The following is a 21905-nucleotide window of genomic DNA, read 5'->3' as shown; positions in this document are numbered from 1 at the left end:
TCTGTCGGATAGAGGGTATTGGTATGTGGTTGGGATACAAGGAAATGTAATGAGACTCAACTTTGGTGAGCCTCTAAGGCAGTTCTTCATGTTGAAGGAGGGTACTTCTGATAATGTGGGTGGAAGACCATCTGCAGTTGACGATGGACCCATCCTAGAATGGGAGTGGCTTCCACCTTTACACAAACCCCGTTCTGATCCTGCTGTTGTTGCACTTGATGGCAAAATCTACGTTTAATTCGGGGGCATAGACCCAAAGTTTGAAGGCGGCATCTTTTCTGCAGAGTTTTGGGATCCAAGCGCACAGCACAGAGAATGGAATTTGGTGCTTGAGCTATGGCCATCTGAGTTCTTTGAGTTGGATATGTGTGACCCAACCGTAGCTGTTATAAAGGAACGCTTCTATGCTTTGTCCCATGCTAAGGGTCAATTAATGTACTATGAGGAACACACCAAAATGTGGATTCCATGGATACGTATCGAGGAATGCTCATCTGAATTTGCCTCACCTTCACTAAGCTTATTCGCAAACGGCTCGACGATCTGGATACTCTGCAAACCTTCCTTTTATGATGAGGAAAGTCACAGAAGCCACATAAGTGTATCAACTGTTGATTTGCAGAATGATGTTCTGGGTATAGAAACCTTGAAGGTGCTAACCGGCGGAACAACCAAGGTCGTTCAAAGACCCTTGGATTCCTCGTCTGAATTGATGACCGAGGAGATTGGAAGTCCCAGGAGATTCTCTGTAAGATTCGTCAGACATGACAATTTATGTATATTAAGCGTTTCAAAGAAGCTTTCATCCCTTCATACTGTTAGGATCACAAACTTCAACTCCAAAATTATTTTCGAAAAATTCATATCAATCTGAGTCAAGTTTCGAATGGGCGTCGCTTTGAAGAAAGACTGGTATCTCCTTAAACACTGAATTAATGGAAAATCTGCCTCCACAGTGTGTATATGAGAAGAACATACACACCAAAAGCCTATGGAGACGCTACCGCCTTGTAATTGATGCCTTTCGCAGAGATAATTATGTGGAGTACTCAAACTTGTGTCCGATATTCAAAACTCTTTTTTTAATTCAAAACTCATTTCTTTATGTGGCTTCAGTGTCCTCTCAAATGGAATCGAATATACTTGTCTAACAATTTTCAATTGTTGCTGGGTCCTATTAGATGTTGATAGGAGTTTTTACCTTATGATTTTGGATAATTATGCCAACTTTGGTTGGTGGGGCATAGAGGACCGCTAGCCCTCCAATCACACATAGGTGTACCGTGCCCCCTAAAGCGATGCTATGACTCAATCTCCTGCATCATACAATGTCTTCACGTGCAGGTGAAAAGAATTAGAAACCAAATTACTGCATCACTTGTATCCCCAAGCTTCTGATGTATACAATGTCTCACTGACTAGTGCGGCATCTGATGAGCAAACATGAGCATAGCTACTTTTCACTTACTCGCACTCCCTCAGGACTAAGTGGCACGGGCATGGGAGGGTGGGATCTACGGCCAGGGGATTGTGGGCCGTAGATCTGGGGTACCCGAGTTTTGAAAGTAATCTAGGGTACCCACATTTGCGTGCATGGGTTTTGAACCCGAGACCTCACCCATGAGAGGCGCACACCCTAACCACTACGCCATGCACGCATTGTGAAACGTGGGGGCCCTAATTTACTTATAACGTGTATGCACAAGGGCAACAGCCAAAAGTAATCTAGGATTACTTTCGATGCCGCCCCTCGGATTTACGGCCCACAATGCCCCCGCCGTAGACCCCACCCTCCCATGCCCGTGCCACTTAGTTCTGAGGCTCGCACTCACTCACTATTCCACTCATCTGCACGTTCAGAGAGATTGCTCACTACCTTGTGTGGTTTGCACCCTCTTCTCATTTTTTGATACAGTTCTCATTTTTTTAGTTTCTAACATCAATAGCTTCTGCTCGGGAGGCATGGCATACTTAGGCCTAATGTTGCCGGGCGGGGGGAGGGGGGGCAGGACATTGCCAGCCCACCATTGAAGATTCCCTTATACCCCAAACCTCACCAAGCTAGGTGTGCAATGCCTCCCCCTTGCAAAAGCTTATGATGTACGGTGTGATAAGGCTCTGTCACACTACGCAAGAGCCAATTTACCTTTTCCGCAGGCTTGCAACTTTATCCACCCTTGTATCATGTGTTTCATCCCCAGATTAGTTTGATGCACTCTCATAGTTGTATTACCCTAAGCATATAGACATGCATCTGCCCTCCTGGACATAGAGCTCCACACACAGCCCCCCCCTCTCCACACAGCATGTACCTCAACTACTCAGAGATCATCTGTTTGTTTTTGTACCTTTTGTACCTTCATTCATGGACAGAGGACACACACATATACCTGATTTGTCTCATAGGCTGACTTCAGCCTCTAATAGACATAAACAAATCTCTCTCTCTCTCTCTCTCTCTCTCTCTCTCTCTCTCTCTCTCTCACACACACACACACACAAATCATTCTGTATATATCTGAGTATAGAAATCCCCATGAGTGCCAGATCCGGCCTCCTCATGAAGTATATAATAACCTATCGAAAGAGTAATTGGACTCTATGTAAGTGAGTATCTACCAATCAAGGTGGAAAATGTGATGAGTGGAATACTCCCATCTGAATGCCCACTTAAGAATCTGAAAAACAAGGATCTCGCCCATCGCTTGATAAAAGAATGGTGTCTATCCTCACCTCATTTAGATGAAAAACTGGATGAACCCCACTGCGATTTGAGAGTGTGTATCAAATCGATCCAAAATCATTGCTAGAGTCAGTGGCTGAGAACATGTAGGCAATGAGCATTCCAGATGTTTCACAGCACAATACAAACCACTACTGAGAACATATCATCTTAGTGTTGCACATAGCCCTGTCCTGCAATAGCAGGAACCGTATCTAAAGTGCCTCTATGGTAGCCGGTGGCCCTGAGCATAAGTACTGGGTCTGTAACCTCACCCTCAAAAAGAGATGGGGTCCAGCTAGCTACCGCAGGCATGAGCCATATGATCGAACCCCAAGTAATCAATCCAACCGGCATACCAACTCTGTTAAAAAGTAATGCCATAGCTCTCCATACTGTGTGCGAGGATGGACAAGTCCAAAGGCAATGTACTGGAGACTTTGGTAAATGATGTATAAATCTGATGCAAGTTGGGTCATGACTCGGCTCATGACCCATAGAAGCTGACCAAGTACCAACTGGTACTCCTGCCTATACCACAAGCCACACGAAATATATAATCCTCATCACAATGCGCAAACCCCATATAACTCTCCAGAACTGTCGTAAGTATGCATCTAAGAGTCTAGCATGTAACCAAATCCTCATCTGCGTTGGCATGTCTGTCTGTCAGCGTACTCCCAATCCTGATAGCGTATCCCAATAAACCTCAGAGAGACGTCGCCCCTCCCTAATCCATAGTCTCCAAGATGATGAAAGCTCTTGTGGGAAGGAAGGTCAACACACCGTCTCTTCCCATAAGAGCCAACTACCCGAATGGCCTACCAAAAGTACTCCTAATCTGCATCTGCAAGTGCCCATCCCATATGATATGACCAAAGACGTGCACTGTGCCAGAAGGAATGAAAAGCATCCTATCAGGGTCCTTGAGGATAAGGAGAGGATCGCGAGAACAAGGTACCTCTAGTGATCACTCTGTCCCATAATCCATTGCTGTGGTACAGCAGATTCAATGTCTGCAATCCTGGTGCGCACACCTCTACCAATGGTATAAGTCTGTGCAATGACATCAGCAGGGATCTGTCTCGCATCAACCCATGAATACATGGAAGCGGTAGGTCCAATATCCCATCTTACCCAATCAATGTGAGTCCTCTATCCATGCTGACGTCCTTCGGTGTCTACACCCATGGAATTCTAGATCAAGGGCAATCTCCTCCTCATAGATCGGAGGGTGTTTGATCATCATGGACTTCCAAATACGTAGTAAAGAGCGCATAAATGGAGATAGATGTGAAGCTATCAATGGAGCTTCACGAAAGATAAAACTTACCCTGCTCTCCATGAATGCCCATCTCGCATACCACCTCTATACGGTGTGATAGAGTCAAGAACTGATCTGAGCAACAGCTTCCAAGTCTCATTTCCAGGAAATAATCCCCGATCAATAAACGTGGTGAGAAGTGCACTCTGCACTGCATGTTTGCGTCAATGATACCTAGACCACCATCCCTTCTGGGCAAAATAATAGTGAACCGTCTCACTCTAGCTCTACAATCAGAAGTACCATATGAACCTCCCAACAAGAAGCTCCTGATCAAACGTCTCAACTGTCGGATGACACCAGTATGAAGCATCCAGCATGAAGCAATATACCAAACTGAAGCTAGGAGGACTTGGTTTACAACCAATGCTCTACCTGCTAGGGATAAATGTTGTGAAGACCAGTGACAAAGTTTTCGTCTCAATGACAAAAACATAGGCTGAAATTGTTGATCTGCAGTGATGTCAATACCCACCTGAAAGCCTAGGTATCTGCATGTCTGTCCTAGCTGCAACCAAGTGAAACCCTCCCACCCCTCCAAGCAGGTACATCATCTGACCCAACTAGAATGCCATATGACTTGTGCCCGTTGATGCGAGAACCACTCACCAAGAAATACACGTCCAAGGCTCTCCGTGTCGCATCTAAAATCGCAATGACATATAAGATCATCAAAAGCATATCATCTGCGTACTCCCAATCAATGAGGTCTCTCTCACCTCCAATGGGAATTGATACACCTCATATATTTGCATGCTGTGCTCTGAGGAAATTCGAAAAAGCCTCTCCCACAAAAAGATACAAGTACACAGCAAGAGGGCATCTCTCTCTCTCTCTCTCTCTCTCTCTCTCTCTCGCGCGCGCGCGCGAAAGAGGTGGGCTGGTTCCCATTTCATTAATACTGTAAAATACATCATCATGGCCCTTGGCCAAATATATACAAGGATCAACTTAAGTAAAAACCCCCAAGGAATATACAAAGCAACCATCTGAGGGGAAAAGCTTCAGAAACATAGATGATAGGAGCACAACAAAGCATACAAAAAGGCTGGAATAGCATGTGGTGGGGGAGGTGAATGCCACGAGGGCTGTAAACTTCGACACCGAGGAGACAAGTCTCCCCAACTGCAATGTCCAAATACACTCTGTCACAAAATCCCCAGAGTAGGAGCTACATCTTTCGGCGACAGAAGAAAAGAGAGAAAGTGTTGCACCATTCTCTGTACAGAACAAAAGTAACTAGGAGAAGCCAAGCTGCTAAAGAATCTCTTCAAACCAATCTCCCAATACTGAGGTCAAAATCTCCCATAAGATCAATTGCTACCATCCCTAGAAACCAATCTCTCCTGAACCTGGAAGTGTAGTGTATCAAAGACAGTCTCTGAATCCCAGCTGAAATTTCCCAGCAACTCAGAATCAAACGTGAACATGTGAAAGGGACCTGCACCTCCAAGAAAGTGTGGCCCTTTCCTCCTGGAATCCTGCAGGAGGATGATATCAACCACTAACTATCCTGCTCTGATCACCATAGCAGATCTGGGAGCACTGATGGATGGAGATGTATGGAGAGGCCTTTCTTGGATGATTCGAACTAAGGCCTCAGTGCCACATGAGATTATTTGAGCCGAGTTAGCTGCCCCCCCCGCCCCCTTGGTTTATTCGACCTCCCCAACGAAAGATATGCTCAGCTAGCCCTAGAGTCATCTCGATAGCTAGCGCTACACGGGAATACAGCATGCTGGTATGGGCAGATGACATCATGGTTTCAATCGCATGGTTTCAGCATGGATAGACTGTCTCCGTTCCAGTATTCCTTGGATGCCCCCTCCCTATCTTTCACATGGACACTAAAGATCACTAGACTCATTATACGTCACGATCTGATTCAGCTAGATACCAAGAGCACATGACTTATACAGCCTACATAGGAGTTGGATACGAAGATGGCTATCTATAGAGAGCATCTTCTCCAAATCACAGAGGACGGCTTTGTGACTAGACCTGGATACATGGACACACATGTATCTCATGGGATACGGTGTGCTATTGGCCAGATACACACATCCTCGCGATTGAGATGGGCAGATTAATTTGAGGAGTACCAGTAGAGGCCAGGATTGTAAAAGTAACTTATGATTTTAATAAGTGTGGACTTCTTTCCACCTACCTCTTTTCTCAAAGTCCTTACACCTAATTCCCACATGGACCCCTTTTACCTATGCAAGCCTCAACATGTGTCTATTCCCATCTACCTATAATTCACATGTGATGGATAATCCTCACTCCCTCAACTTGTATATAAATCCCATTAGCTGCCCTCATTTGTAACAAGGTCTTCACTCTCCATTCAAGTGCAATCTATTGTCATTGCTCTATTTCTATCTTGCACTCTCTTATGTCTTGACATTAGCATATTAACTAATAGTGATAATAATCACATTTAAGTTAATCTCTAAGTTCTCACATGGTATTAGAGCAATAGAAGTTAAGGTTAGTTTTTCTAATTAACGCTAAGAGTATTCCATCTCTCTAGCCCACACTCGAAGCCTCACTCTCCATTCTTTTCAAGGAATCCGGAACCTCGAAAGATGGTCGAGTTAGCTTCTTCATCTTCCACATCCACCTACAAGCCCCACTACATTATCGACAAGCTTAACGGCACTAACTACCAAGTGTGGAAGATTCGGATGGAACTCTACCTCACGCAGCTGCAACTTTGGGACGTCACGTCAGGAATTGAAGAGCAACCTGACCACCCCGAAGACAAATATTCAACATACTTCATCGACACCTATAATACTTGGCATAGTAGAAACAATAGTGCCAAGATGGAGCTCATTCTCCATTGCCAAGATCGGCAAGTCCAAATGGTGAAAAAGCTAACTACTGCTAGCACCATTTGGAAGCTCTTCGAGAAGAACTACGAGCACACTGACCTCGTCTACCAAGTTTCCCTGATCAAGAAATTGGTAAACACTACCATGCAAGAGGGTCAGTCATCCTCCAAGTTTTTGGAGACGTGGCAAATACTTCTAAATGAAGTACTTATCTCAGGGCTTGCCATCCCAATAAGAGCTTCAAAGTATGCTCTTATTGGCTTCTCTACCTGCATCATGGAGAGCCTTTATCACTACACAAGCCACCATGGCTAACTTGCAGCTACAAAATCTTGTAGCCAAGATCCATCAGGAGGAAACGCTTCGCGACGACACTAGTAGCTCGCAGAAGTCCACAGCACTTGTCACTATGACAAGAAACTCACGCCCTTACAACGGCAAGAAGCCTCAACATTCGGGCCCTCCTCGACAACACAATAATTCTGGAAGACAGTCGCAATTTCAAAGCCACCACAATCACCAAAATTCAAAGCAATGCGCCAACTGTCATCGCTTTGGACACCTCACAAAGGACTGTCGGCAACCACGCAATCAAGGTAATCGTCCTATCTCTCACACTAACCTATATCCTTCACACCCTCAAGGGGGGACACACCATAGCCAGCCATCTCCTTTCCTTTTATTTATGGTCAAGCTCATTATGCTGACATATCTACTTATGATAGCCCATCTTATCCTTTGCAACTATATGCCACCACTATAGCCACTTCATATCCCAATATCTGGCTACTTGATACGGGCGCCACCCATCATATGACATATCACCTACACTGGCTATCCAACATCACTTATCTAGAACACCCTCTAGAATTATGCCTCGGTGATAACAGCATCTAGCTCGCCAAAGCCTATGGAGATGCTATCATTAACCTACCTAATGTCCTACACACCACTATTTCTCACGTATATTATGTCCCTGGTCTCAAGAAAAATCTCATCTCTGTCAGCGAGCTAACCGACAACGGCATCATCATCAAATTCATGCGAGAATGCTGCCACATTTCGGCACTAAACAAAGCTAGACAGTATGTCACACTTTTGGTCCCCAAAACTGGGCGTCTTTATCCATTGGGTGACTCATCGCCTGCACATGCATATGCATCATCCATAAAAACACAAGAAAACACACTCAAATGGCATTATAGACTACGACATATTTCTGCTAAAGCATATCATGTCCCATTCCCCACTTTATCATCACGAGTCAGTGTGGCAATAAGTATATGCTTACTTTTATAGATGATTTCTCAAAATAAACAACTACTTACTACATGGCCGAGAAATCCTCAACCTTCTCTCATTTTTGCACATTCAAGGCATTAGTTGAAACTAAACATGGGTGCCATATTAAAACTCTCCGCACAGATCATGGTGGGGAATACACTTCTCATGCATTCAAAGATCTATGTCTTTCTGCTGGTATTCGACATGAATTATCCATCACCGACCACCCACAACAGAACGGTCGTGCCGAGCGCAAGAATCGCACACTATTTGAAGCTGCTCGTGCCATGCTTCTTCAAGCTAGCCTCCCAGACGCCTATTGGGAAGAAGCTACCACCACTGCATGCTACATTCAAAACCGCATTCCATCCATCCGCAATCCTAATACTACACCCTACACCCTCTGGCATGGTCACCCACCTCATCTTGGCCACCTTCGCATCTTTGGAAGCATTGCATACCCACTTGTGACACAACCTTTATCAAAACTATCACCACGTGCTCAACGCACAACTTTTGTCGGCTATGGTGATCGCTTTGGCATCAAGGCATACCACCTCTATATCCCAGACCATCACAAGTTTATCTTTGCCCGCACTGTCGTCTTTGATGAAGAATTCATCATCTCAGGAAAATCTTCTCCACCATTGCACCCTACATTCTCATCACCAGTCCACTCTTCTCATCAATCTTTGTTGACAACCTCACCAACACACACACCCATGCAAATTTCCCACCCTTCTAGGCACAATCTTGAGCCTCCCTTCACCATCCAAAGGCCTTTCCTCATCGCCCATCCACCTCCTCGTGTCTCGCATTCTCATGCACAGCCAATCGGCAACACTCCTGCACCACCTCTTGCACCCATCTCCTCACAGTTGACACTATCACCAACACCGTCCATCCCGACTGCCGCTACTTCTGTCACACCGCAGACACTCGGTGCTCCATCTCGTGAGCTCCCATCACCTTCGCTACCGGTCTCACCTTCACAATTGCCATCTTTTTTCCACAACTCCCACGAAACCTTTCCAATTACTCCCATCCCAGAAGATGTCGACGAAGTCGAGCCTCATAGCTCTACTTCTGCCACCTCGATGATCGCAACACACTTTGGCTATACACTTGGACCAAGCCGCCTCTAGTTCGCATGGCCGCACCCGCTCTCTTCGCGAGATCTATGAAGCCACCAATTTCTCTGCTGTCCTCAATGATGAAATGATTCTTGAGCATCCACCAGAGCCTCTTGAGATGCCCTTCCCCTCTCTGTTCTCGATACCCTCGCTTCTAGCGAGAGCAAGGAGTAGCATGGTGCCATATTGGATGAAATCCAAGCCCTCAAAGAAGCTAACACTTGGGAGCTTGTGCACCTCCTAAGAATCATAACATTGTCTCTTGCAAATGGCTATTAAAGAAGAAATACCACCCCAACGGCTCAGTTAATCACTACAAGGCACGCCTTGTCGCTCGTGGCTTCACTCAACAACAAGGTGTGGATTACTTTGACACCTATTCGCCAGTACTGGGTATGACTGCATTTCTGCTTCTTATTGCACTTGCTGCTAAGTTTAATCTTCTTTTACATCATCTTGATATAAAAACTGCCTTCTTACATGGCTTGCTCCAAGAGCTCATCTATATGCTACAACCTCCTCATTTTGAAGACCCTCACCACCCTGATTATGTATGTAAATTGCATAAGCCCATTTATGGCTTAAAACAATCTGCATGAGAGTGGTACATCCCCATGCACCACTACTTGCTCAAATGTGGCTGGGAACGTCTTATGGCAGACTACAATATCTACATATAATGGCAGACCTCTAAAGGCATGGCTATCTTAGGCCTCTTTGTGGATGAGATTCCTCTTCTTGGCACATCAGAGTACATGTTGCTACAAGAAATTGGTTGCATCTCACATGAATTCCCAGTAACCGCAAAGGACCTATGACTTATTTTCTCGGCATTGAAGTCATAAGAGATCCAGCATGTAAATTTATCCAATTATCCCAATCCAAATACATTGAAGAACTCCTCCTCTTCTATGGTATGTCTGCTTCAACCCCTGAGTTTACACCTTTGCCTGTTAAGCACAAGCTTGCTCCTGAATTTCATGATTACACTCACACTGATGCACTCTACTGCCCATCCTTTCATTTCCCAAAATTCTGCAGACAATTACGTTATCTTATCTCTTGTACCCGTTTCGATCTTTCCTACACAGGCCATATCCTCTCCCGCTCTATATCAAAGCCTTGTAAAGTGCACAAGCAAGCTGCAAAGCGCACCCTTCGCTACTTACGCACCACTCAACACTATGCCCTCACTTACTATTACGACCCCTCTAGCCCCATCTCTATTTCACGATATGTTGATGCCAACTGGGCTGGCGACGACCCTCGATGTTTTTCTACAGGGGGCTATGTATTCACTTTGGCTGGTGGTCCTATCTCTTGCAAACCAAACGACAATGTTCTATTGCAAGTTCTTCTACTGAAGCGGAATACGTTGCTGCTGCTCTTGCTTCCCGCGAGGCTCTTTGGATCTCTGAATTGATCAACGAATTGAAGCTACCCTTCAATATCTCGACTGATCCAATCACTCTTTTTTTGTGATAATCAGTCTACCATCGCACTTACAGAACCACCTTCCTTCTCATCCAAGCTCAAACACATTAAGATAAGCTTCCATCTCTTGAAAGAATTAGTCGCAAATGGCTTCATCAAGCTAGTGTATGTTCCATCTGCAGAAAATTCGGCAGACTTTTTCACCAAGTCTATGCCCGCCTCTAAACAAACAGCCTCATCGCGTAATTTGAGTTTGATCCCTACTGGATGAACTTCTCATTGAGGGGGGATAGCATGTATCTACGACATAGCTACTTCACAAAGCTTTTTTGTATCTACGACATGGCTACTTCACAAAGTTTTTTTGTTCATCAATCTCAATGCGCTACAACGAGAAGTTCACCCTTAAGGGGGGATGTAAAAGTAACTTATGATTTTAATAAGTGTGGACTTCTTTCCACCTACCTCTTTTCTCAAAGTCCTTACACCTAATTCTCACATGGACCCCTTTTACCTATGCAAGCTTCAACATGTGTCTATTCCCACCTACCTATAATTCACATGTGATGGATAATCCTCACTCCCTCAACTTGTATATAAATCCCATTAGTTGCCCTCATTTGTAACAAGGTCTTCACTCTCCATTCAAGTGCAATCTATTGTCATTGCTCTATTTCTATCTTACACTCTCTTATGTCTTGACATTAGCATATTAATTAATAGTGATATTAATCACATTTAAGTTAATCTCTAAGTTCTCACAAGGATATGTCTTTTATGTCGTATAGAGCGAGAGACAGAGCTAGACTACATGTGTAATTTCCCAGTGTATTATGAGATACGAGGCTGCTTCCATTGTTTTTTCAGAGAGGGTTTTGGACCAGTTTCTAGAGGCATGAGAGACGAGGACCAGAGGTGTCTCGGATTGTTTTCACTCGAGCTGTGCAGATATAGAAATAGCCTGCTGAGGACATAGGGGAGAGCCAGTCTCAGAGGCAAATCACAGATTTCTTTACACCAATCAGTGGATAGCCAGAGGAACAGTCACCACAGTAGGTTCCAGATCCCTCCCACACTAGAGGTACGTCGATTAATCGAGCGTCTGAGCTAGGCAAATCCATGTACCCACGACCAAGGAGGGCCTCACGACATTGACGGAGGTTGCAAAAGAGGATCCAGATCACTCTACCTTGACATGCGACGGGTAGTGGCCCATGGCTGATACAAAACAGAGGAGAAAAAACCCCTCTGAAGCTGATAATACATGAAAGGTAGAGGGGAAAAACCCTGTAGTACAGAGGTCTAAAGATACATCAGAGGCTGGGTACAAGTGGAGGCGGGTGGTAAGGTGAGTTCCTAAGCCGAAAGGCCTATACCAAACCAGCTGCTATCCAGATCTGAAAACAGGAAGTATCTGTACTCCTGCAGAAGTCAATACCATGGAACTGAAAATCCTTTCGTGGTGGTCTCGATCATCTCCTGTGTCCATCTCCTCAAAACATCCTCCTGTGCCTTCAAAATAGCAACTGTATCTCTCAAAATTCATAGCACAAAAGAGGAAGGTGGAGAAAAAGTCCAATCCATGGCAAAACAAAAGGGCAAGTACCAAGCCTCGCCTATCCAAGTGAGTCTGCCCATATGATCAATAGTCTACATGACCATGGTCTCTATCTCCTCATCTGTAAAACCCAATCTATACAGCTGCTCCTCTAAGGAAAAGTCAATCACCTCATGAGCAGTCTGACTAGTCCACTCTGAGAATAGGCCATCTGTGCTGAAGGGATACTTGTGAGTAGGGGCGTCTCTGCCTAGGAAAACTGGACCTCTCCTCCGAACAGACTGAATAAGCAGGATATCAATCTCGAAGGGTCCAGGTCTCAGGTGGGGCATATGTGCATCTTCGCCTCTGGCCCTTCCTGGGCCTCCAGCTGGGACGTCAGTCACGAACTAGGTGACCCATGAGATGGCAGTAGTGGCACTGGTTCGGTCTACCCGTGACCGAAATCCTCTATGTTCTGATAACTCCCTCCCACTCATACTGAAAGGACTCTGGGAACACCTGGGAAGCAGTCGTAGCAACCTTCACAAAAGGTGCTACAGAATCAGTGTCGAAAGAGTCGGGGGAAGGGGTGCCAAAAACTGATCCAAACTGGTGGCACCCTCATGAGCTGTGCAGGAAGCTCTAGAAAAGCAGGTTGAATCGGAAAGCGTGGAATCTGGTGCAGCTCATCGAAAGAGGAGGGGTCGAAGTCCGGGTATCGGATCTGAAGAGGAGCTGAATGTGATGCCTCTGCTGAAGAAAAAACAGTGATAGAACACCTTCTGCCAAGCAAAATGATCCTGTAGATGCTCTCTGATCAGGGGCTGAGGGCAGCAGTGAGCCAGTCTCGGATCTTCTCACTCTGCTTGGGAGGAGAAATACCCACCAACCTGCAGATAAGGCCTCTCTCCTGAAGAATCGAGAGGTGCTCCCCGATGCTGCTACTCTCTGTTTAGCGTTTCTTTTGATGCATACTGATATGCAAGGTAAACATTCAAATGTTTTCGTAAATTTCTATCCATGATACATAGAGACATGGATATCAATGATCACCATACTTCGTTGGCACTGCTGTAAGGCACGGTGTATTGGGAGGAAATTTGCTAGCATGGCCTAGCGGCTTAGGCCAATGAAGAGTTGCCATGCAAGGGTGTGTTTTTTGGGTGGAGGATTACTATTGTTGGCTTGCTACCATGGCCATAGGGGTATTCTCAATTAAAAATTGGACTCTTGAGGGTATTGTGGAGTGGATGTGCATGCATGTTATTTTTGGAATGCGGTTGTCGCTTTTCCACCGTTTTCCAGAACGCGGTGCGGTGCAGGTCCTCTCTCTATTAGCGTGGAGTTAAATTATTGTCCTGTGAGAGACCAGGTGCTCTCTCTCTCTCTCTCTCTCTCTCTCTCTCTCTCTCTCTCTCACACACACACACACACACACACACACACACAACCTCAACTTGTCTTCTTTTTGCTGGGCCATCAGTTTGTTATAACTTTTGGAGCTTTCATTTATTATTAGTCAAATATGGGGATGTCTTATATATACATGCTCAATTGCAGTATGCACTATATGCTGACTCGACACTTCAACTACTCAAACGGTTCTAAGCTTGTCATGATTGAGGTAGAACAATGCCATACATAAAAGGGCATGCAACTCTTTGACCAGATGTTAATGAAAGGGGCGAGCCCAAATGAAATCGAGCTTCAAGCATGTGTAACTTTCATGGAAAGGGATGGTCTTAAACTCAAGCACATGAACATTGTGCCGACAGATTGGAAAAGCAGTACATTTTGACTCAAGATGTTAGAAATTTTATGCCTAGTGTTTATGGTGGTAAAACCCTCTTGAGTCTCTATGGGAAATGTGGATGATTGCAAAAGCAGAGATCGTTCAATGAATTGTTGGAGTGCCCTTCTATGTGCATACGTCGATGGTGGGCAAAGAGAGAAGGTAGTAGACTTGCTGAAACAAATGCATCTAGATCAGGATTCTCTCTGTCTTGCAAGCTTGCAATGAACTAGGTACTTTAGGTGTTTGCTTGCGCTTGCATTTTGATGTTATGTCTTTGGAGCATGAGGTGGACCTTTTTATGTGAAGTGCTATGATTCTTACATTGCAGGTTATGTTGTGGAGGGCAACATCACTGCGGGTGCTCTTTCAGATATTGGTGTCCATTGCCCTTTCTTTAAAAAGTTCACTCAACTTTTTCAGGTTTCCCAACAGGGGTACATGCATCTAAGGAAATGGATATGATTTTATTGTTTCCTGCAAGCCATGCTGGGCTTGAAGCCTCTACGATGGCAATGAGCATCAATGGTTGCAGGCGCTATGGCTGGCTGCTGAGTTGGGCGTCCGGTGTGTTGATGTTGAATTTGAGGTAGAAGGCTGCTACTCGTCTTCAAAGAAAAACCCCCACCAAAACAACACACCCCCCACCCACACAGCCCCAATGTCCCGCATTTTCCTCACTACAAGAGGTTATGTGCACTTGTGATGCTTTTAGCGACGACGGAAATACATTGGGTTTTTATACTCCCCAGCGTCGCTAAGACCGTCGCTAAAATCGTCACTACCGGAATGTCGCTATACGCGTCGCCATATAGTGACGCATATAGCGACGGTTATAGCGACAATTACAGTCCTTCTGTAGCGACGCTTATAACGACGTTGCAGAACCTTATATAGAGACGCTAATAGCAACGCCCGAGAGTAAAAATTTTTGGGTGGCAGGGCATTCAACCCATCAACCATATTGAATGTTTCCAGAATAAAGTATACCTAAATGAATCCAAGATAAGCACAGATTCACCTTTGAAAGAAAGTGCAAGGTATAGACCCAAAGTAGTCGATCACCAACAGACAATATAACCATTAACTCCATCATGCATAGTATTATTTGCACAATAAAGATACAAAATTGACAAAAGTAAATCACTGACAATTATACACATCATAGGCAAAATCACTTGATTGTTAAGCTTTGCAAATGGAATAGTTACAACAGAATTGGCATTCTGTTTTAAAATACATGGTTTTCCAATAGTTACAAAAAGACATATACACTCATCTCATTATACATGCTATGACAAAAGAAAACTAATGCTATTTGGCTATGGCAAGACTGATGTCGTCTAATCAGACGTCTCATCGCGTCCAAGCGGCGTATCTATCTGTAAGTATAAACATATAATTACAAAACAATCTATTTTTTTAGCTTATCATCAAAATACAACAAATGTAAAAGAGTAAAATAAAATACTAACCATGCCGCCGTGAGAACTAAGAATGTCCATCAAGGCGTTTAAGTCCTTTCTGCCTGCGTACTCGCGCTCGTACGATGTGGGGTCACGTTCTGTCATAGACCACTGTTCAAAATATACAAAGAATCCATTATGTTAGAATTTAAAAGTACAAATAGACGTAACTACCAAACCTAAAGAGCAATGCAAAAACACTTACAAAATCGGCCTCAAATGATGCCACCCACCGCCGCTCCTCAAGTGGTGCGAGCTCCCTGCCTCTACTCACGCTTTGGTTGCCTCCTTTTGTTGCTTCCACTTCTCAGGATTCTCGTGCGCTGCTCGCTTCGCATTCTTCCAATCTTCTTTGGCCAGCCAATCTGGTCTGTTCCACCCATGCTTTATTGCTTTTTGTACTTCAGAACGCTTGTGCTTGCAGTATTCGCGCATTCGAACCTTCATCGGGTCTTTATTGAAGCGCTCATCTCGACTTGACACGGGAAACTCGTCATGCAGCATGCTAATGACTCTGTCTTTTAATTCCTTTGGCACTTCACTCCAGGTGTTTAGTATGTAGTGTCGAACCACCTGAGAGCAAAGACCGCGCATGCGCGAGATCAACTTCTTGCCTTCATCATCCAAGATGATACCGCTGCTGATGTCGACCAAGTACGGCAAGCCCTCTCACCTGTGACGCGTGAACTTGGGTGTCTTGGCAAGGGTCTCTAGCGGCGTCTGGATGGGGGTATGGACGTTAGGTGTCTCCAGTGGAGTTTGGGCCCCGAAGCGAGGAGTGTCAACTGGGGTGACTCCCGAAGGAGTAGCTAGTGATGTGTAGCCAGGAACAGCCGATAGTCACGCAAAAGCTGGCGTAGATGGTGATGCTGTTGGCTGGTGTGGGGGTGGGCAAAGAAGGGGAAGGTAAGGAGTCTCGCTGAACACGAGGCGATGTTGAGGCATCAGCGGCGGCATTCCCACAGCAACATCGCCACCACCACTAGAGCGTAGGTGCCTAGACGAGTGTGAAGATTGTCTCGTCAACACCGAAGATTCAGAGCCGCTGAATTCTCCGAAACAGAGGGAGATGCTGAAGGAGTGGAACAATGTGACGGTGCTCCAGAGCGATGAGGCTCCTCGTACCACCTCCTCTGCTGGGGTGACAAAGAAGAAAGAAACTCATCATCATCCATACCTGCATTAAACACACGAACATTTAATCTTAATATTGAATGGATAAGAAAACATGGACAAGTTATAATCTATACTATAGATAATAGGGAGAGGGAATCCTGTGTAGAGAGAGAGAGAGAGAGAGAGAGAGAGAGAGAGAGAGAGAGAGGACTCATAAAGGGGGAGGGATTCCTGTGTAGAGAGATTCCTGTGAAGTTCTTGTGAATTTGTCTCCCGTGTGCATTCTATGTATCTTGTAAAAGCTATGTCTTGAACAACATGCCTTTTATATGTAGCTATGACAAGACACTCTGCTCATAAATTAAATTTCTTTTCTATTTGCCATAGTTTTCTCGATTACTTGCGACAGATCTTTATCTATCACGAAAGAGAGAGAGCGATCGATTATGTTATTGCTACATTGCATCAGGAGTTTCCAGCTCCCTCTTTGGAAAATACTCTCGTAGGACCCTTACACGCAGCCGTTGAAACCGTAGGAGCTAGCCGAGTGTGTGTGTGTGTGAGTGAGATTGAGAAGGAGGGAGAGAAAGAGGGGAAGGGAACATGAGAGGGAGGAGAGGGAAGGAGCATACTTGGAGTGGAAGCAATGACGATTAAACACAATTTAAATTTCTCAAGTATAGCATATAGACAGGAATGGACAAAAAGCCAAGTGAATACAATATATATTATAAAATGGAGCAAAATTTTTCAAATACAATGTTTATGGCTTTAAGATGTCTCTCTCTCATCCTCACATAGGTCAGCATAACTCCCTATGTCTATATAGAGCTCTCCGTTTAGGTAGATGTCCTCCGTTTCATTTTGTAAATCCTTTGCATGCACCCCATAGAGAGTAGCAGCTTGATGCTCGTCTGGCACCACCTCAACGGCTTTTGATTGAGCATCTTCCCCGATCTCCTCCGTTGATGCCACTGTGATTGTCACATGGTAGCCCTCATACGGCCGTGCACTACGAGGGGCTACCTTTATGACGTACCACCAGTTTGATGCAGACTTTGTAGGATAAAATATCACCTGTCAGAGCCACATAATTAACTTACATGAGAGCTTCCAAGCACATAACTTTTAAAATTGGATGTTAAATATTTACATACTTACTTGTTCACAATGCTCGGGTAGTGATTGATCATGAGTCTGTGAAGGAGTACGAGCGGAAGTGAGACGCGAGAGAGAGTGCGAGAAGAAGAGCACGACGATATGGCGAACTCGCTCTACTGTAATGTGTAGAGCATAGTGAGTTCTTATTAGGTTTTTACAAAAGAATATGTGTACATACCTGGCGGCCCGCCCACTTACCTGGGCGACCACATTGGGCTTTATACCCCAACAACCTCCCACTTAAAGTCCAATGTGGTACTTTAAGTGTGAGAGAAGCTACTATACAAGCTAATATACAAGAGATGTAGAGAAGTGATGTACTACCCTACACCTAACTGCTTGCGAAAATGCGCAAAGCTCTCTGAGGGAAGTCCTTTTGTAAGTAGATCAGCAGGATTTTCTATGGTGTGAACTTTGACAAGTTGAAGTTGCTTATCCTCAAGCATTTCCCTGATGAAATGATACTTCACATCCACATGCTTTGTCTTTGAGTGATAAACTGGATTGCGAGCCAATTGTATAGCACTTTGACTATCACAATATAACACAGGCATCTCTTCTTTGATTCCCAAATCTGTTACTAGTCGATTAAGCCAAATTGATTCTTTGCATGCCTCTGATGCTGCAACATATTCAGCCTCTGTAGTAGACTGAGTAACACAATCTTGTAATCTAGAACGCCATGATACTGCTCCACCAGCCAATGTAAAGACATACCCTGACGTAGACCTTCGGTTGTCTAAGTCACCTGCATAATCTGAGTCTGTAAAACCCTTTACACTTAGCTCCTGAGTCCCATAGCATATACGCATACTCTTTGTAGCTTTCAGGTATCTCAATATTCCTTTCACTGCCTCCCAATGTTTCTTGCCTGGGTTTGACATGTATCGACTTACTACTCCCATTGCAAATGCAATGTCTGGGCGAGTAGCAATCATTGCATACATCAAACTACCCACTGCAGATGCATATGGAATCTTATCCATTTCAGCCTGTTCTTCCTCAGACATAGGACAATCTTGTTTGCTAAGTTTCACATATGGTGGCAATGGAACACTCAATGCCTTTCCCTTCTCCATATTGAAACGTTGCAAAACCTTGTCAATATACTCTGTTTGAGATAACCAAATCAACTTCTTTGATTTGTCTCTCTCAATGCGCATACCAAGTATATGACTTGCCTCACCCATGTCTTTCATGTCAAACGATTTTTCCATCTTTGACTTCAAAGCTGAAATTTCTTCCAAGTGCTTGCCAGCAATCAACATGTCATCCACATACAAAATAAGGATCAGCCAACTACCATCCTTAGCCTTCTTTGTATATAGACAGTGATCGAACTCACTACGTTTGTAGCCTTGAGAAAGCATAAACTTGTGGAATTTATGGTACCATGCCCTCGGTGATTGTTTTAAGCCATAAAGACTCTTTAACAACTGGCATACCCAATCTTCCTTGCCTTTCTCAACAAACCCTTCTGGCTGCTGCATGTAAATTTCCACATCTAAATCACCATGCAAGAACGCTGTCTTGACATCCATTTGGTGCAACACCAAATCTAATATGGCAACCAATGCAAGAAAGCATCTTAATGTAGTCATCTTGACCACCGGAGAGAAGACTTCATCAAAGTCAATGCCTTGTTCTTGGTTAAATCCCTTGGCAACAAGCCTTGCTTTGTACTTTGGCTGACTATCATGAGCGGTGATCTTATACCGGTAAACCCATTTACAAGGTGGAGCCTTTTTGCCTCGTGGTAATTTAACTAGCTTCCATGTCTGGTTTTTATGCAGAGTTGTCATCTCTGACTGCATGGCCAATTGCCAATTCCCGGAGTCCTTCATTTGCATTGCTTCCTTGTAACATGAAGGCTCATTGCAATCAGTCAACATGACATAGTTCATAGATGAAACAAACCTATCAGGAGGTCGCGTGATACGTCCAGATCTACGCACAATAGGTGGCTCAGGCTCAGCCACAACCTGTGGTTCCACTCTATCCTGTCCTTGCTCCTATTGAGCCCTGACGTTTTGTCTTGCACGTGCAGGTCCATCTTCTTGGAAGACAACTCTTCTAATCTCCTCAACCCTCTCTGGTTTAGAATGATATTTGGATTCATTAAAGTGAACATCATTGCTGCGGACAACCTTTCTGGATTCGGGATCCCAAAGTCTGTACCCCATCTCACCAGAATTACCATAGCCTAGAAAGATGCACTTTCTACTCTTTGGCTCAAGTTTGTTCCTAAATTCCTTTGGAACGTGAGTATATGCCTCACAGCCAAAGACTCTGAGATGCTTGTATGAGGGCATTTTGCCTGACCATACCATCTCTGGCACTGAATCCTTCTGCAAAACCTTGCTAGGAGATCTATTTACAAGATGAACAGTTGTTGATACAGCTTCAGCCCAAAACCCATTTGGCAGCTGTGCATTAGACAACATACTTCTGACCTTCTCTTGTATGGTCCTATTCATCCTCTCAGCAACACCATTTTGAGGAGGATTGTAAGGAGCAGTAAGTTCACGTTTTATACCTTTTGACTCACAAAAGTCCTGAAAGGCCTTTGAAACATACTCTCCACCATTGTCAGTGTGTAAACATTTAAGCTTCTTGCCACTCTGATTCTCCACAAGTGTCACAAACATTTTGAAAACACTAAACGCTTCATCCTTGTGCTTGAGAAAGTAAACCCATACTTTCCTCGAGTAATCATCTATAAATGTCATAAAGTAAGAAGCTCCCCCTAGAGATAGGTTAGGCATAGGTCCACACAAATCACTATGAACAAGTGCCAACTGTGTATCTCTTCTACTGCTTCTATGCTTATGTGGCTGCTGTGTTTGCTTACCATACAGACAATGTTCACAGAATTCAAAATCATTAAATGAAAAGCCAGGCAAATAACAAGAACGAGACAAGATTTCCATTCCCTTCTTGGACATATGTCCTAACCAGCTATGCCACAAAGAAACGTTCGGCTGCTCGTTTACATTGATTACATTTTTAGAGACATTTGATACATAAATCATGTAAAGTTCTCCAGACTTTACTCCATGTGCTACTGTCATAGAACCCTTGGATATCTTCCACATGTTCTGTCCAAAAATGGTGACGTAGCCAGCATCATCAAGTAAACCTGTGCTGATCAAGCTCTTTGTAATTGCGGGAACTTGTCTCACATTCTTCAACGTGAAAGAAGAGCCATTCTGAAACTTCAATTGAACATCTCCAACACCTAAGATCTCACATGTCTGCCCATTGCCTAGCCGAACATGATCTTTAGTGGTCACATAAGAGGTAAACCACTCCTTGTTTGGAGACACATGAAGTGATGCCCCTGAGTCTATAATCCAGTCACTCAGTGCATTTCCATCAGATGCTGTAAGAAGAGCTGAGTCCATTGTATTATTCAAGAAGTAGATGTCTCCTGAAACTAGACTGTCATCCTCTGCAATAGTGTTTGTCACATTTATTTCTTGAATCTTCACTGAGGACTTGTTCTTCTCACCATGGTCTTCAGCTTTCTCTTTGCCTTTTTCTGCTTTCCATTCTCTACAGTCTCTTTTCATGTGACCCTTCTTGCCACAATGGTCGCATTCTATATCACTCTTGCCTTTAGCACTGCGGGCTTTGCTACGAGACTGATTCCTCTTTCCACCTTTGTGCTTTTCTTTGGTCCTTCCCCTGACAACTAAGGTTGTTCCTTTGCCTTTATCCATTGTCTTTCTATTGGTTTCTTCAGTAAGCAGACTTCCTTCTACACCTGCTATGTTCAAACCATCCAGAGGTGCAGAATTACTCAAAGCTGTGCGAAAATTGTCCCAACTTTCCGGCAATGTGATCAACAGGAACATAGCTCTAACAGGTTCATCAAACTTGACACCTTGAGCTGACAACTGACTGTAGATTGTGTTGAATTCATTCAGATGATTGGACATAGGTGTCCTTTCTTTCATCTTCAAGTCAACAAGCTTCTTAAGCCAGTATACCTGTGAAGCTGCACTCTGCTTCTCATAAAGATCACTCAGCTTTAACCATGCTTGATAAGCCGACATCTCGTCTGCTACATTGAAGTAAACGCTTTCTGCCAAAG

The 21905-nt window shown here is 44.3% G+C and overlaps 1 protein-coding gene across 1 annotated transcript; it reads right to left on the bottom strand.

The window, feature by feature from the left end:
* Positions 1-8987: 8987 nt before the first annotated feature.
* LOC147424405 (uncharacterized) lies at positions 8988-9212 on the bottom strand. Its single transcript, XM_086499739.1, has one exon. It carries the CDS (start codon positions 9210-9212, stop codon positions 8988-8990), a length of 225 nt encoding a protein of 74 aa, XP_086355865.1.
* Between the last annotated feature and the right edge of the window lie 12693 nt (positions 9213-21905).

Source organism: Adiantum capillus-veneris, chromosome 25, assembly GCF_014529385.1.
Source record: "Adiantum capillus-veneris isolate H3 chromosome 25, ASM1452938v2, whole genome shotgun sequence".
NCBI classification, from domain to species: Eukaryota; Viridiplantae; Streptophyta; class Polypodiopsida; order Polypodiales; family Pteridaceae; genus Adiantum; species Adiantum capillus-veneris.
This window is presented reverse-complemented; position numbering and strand designations above follow the sequence as displayed.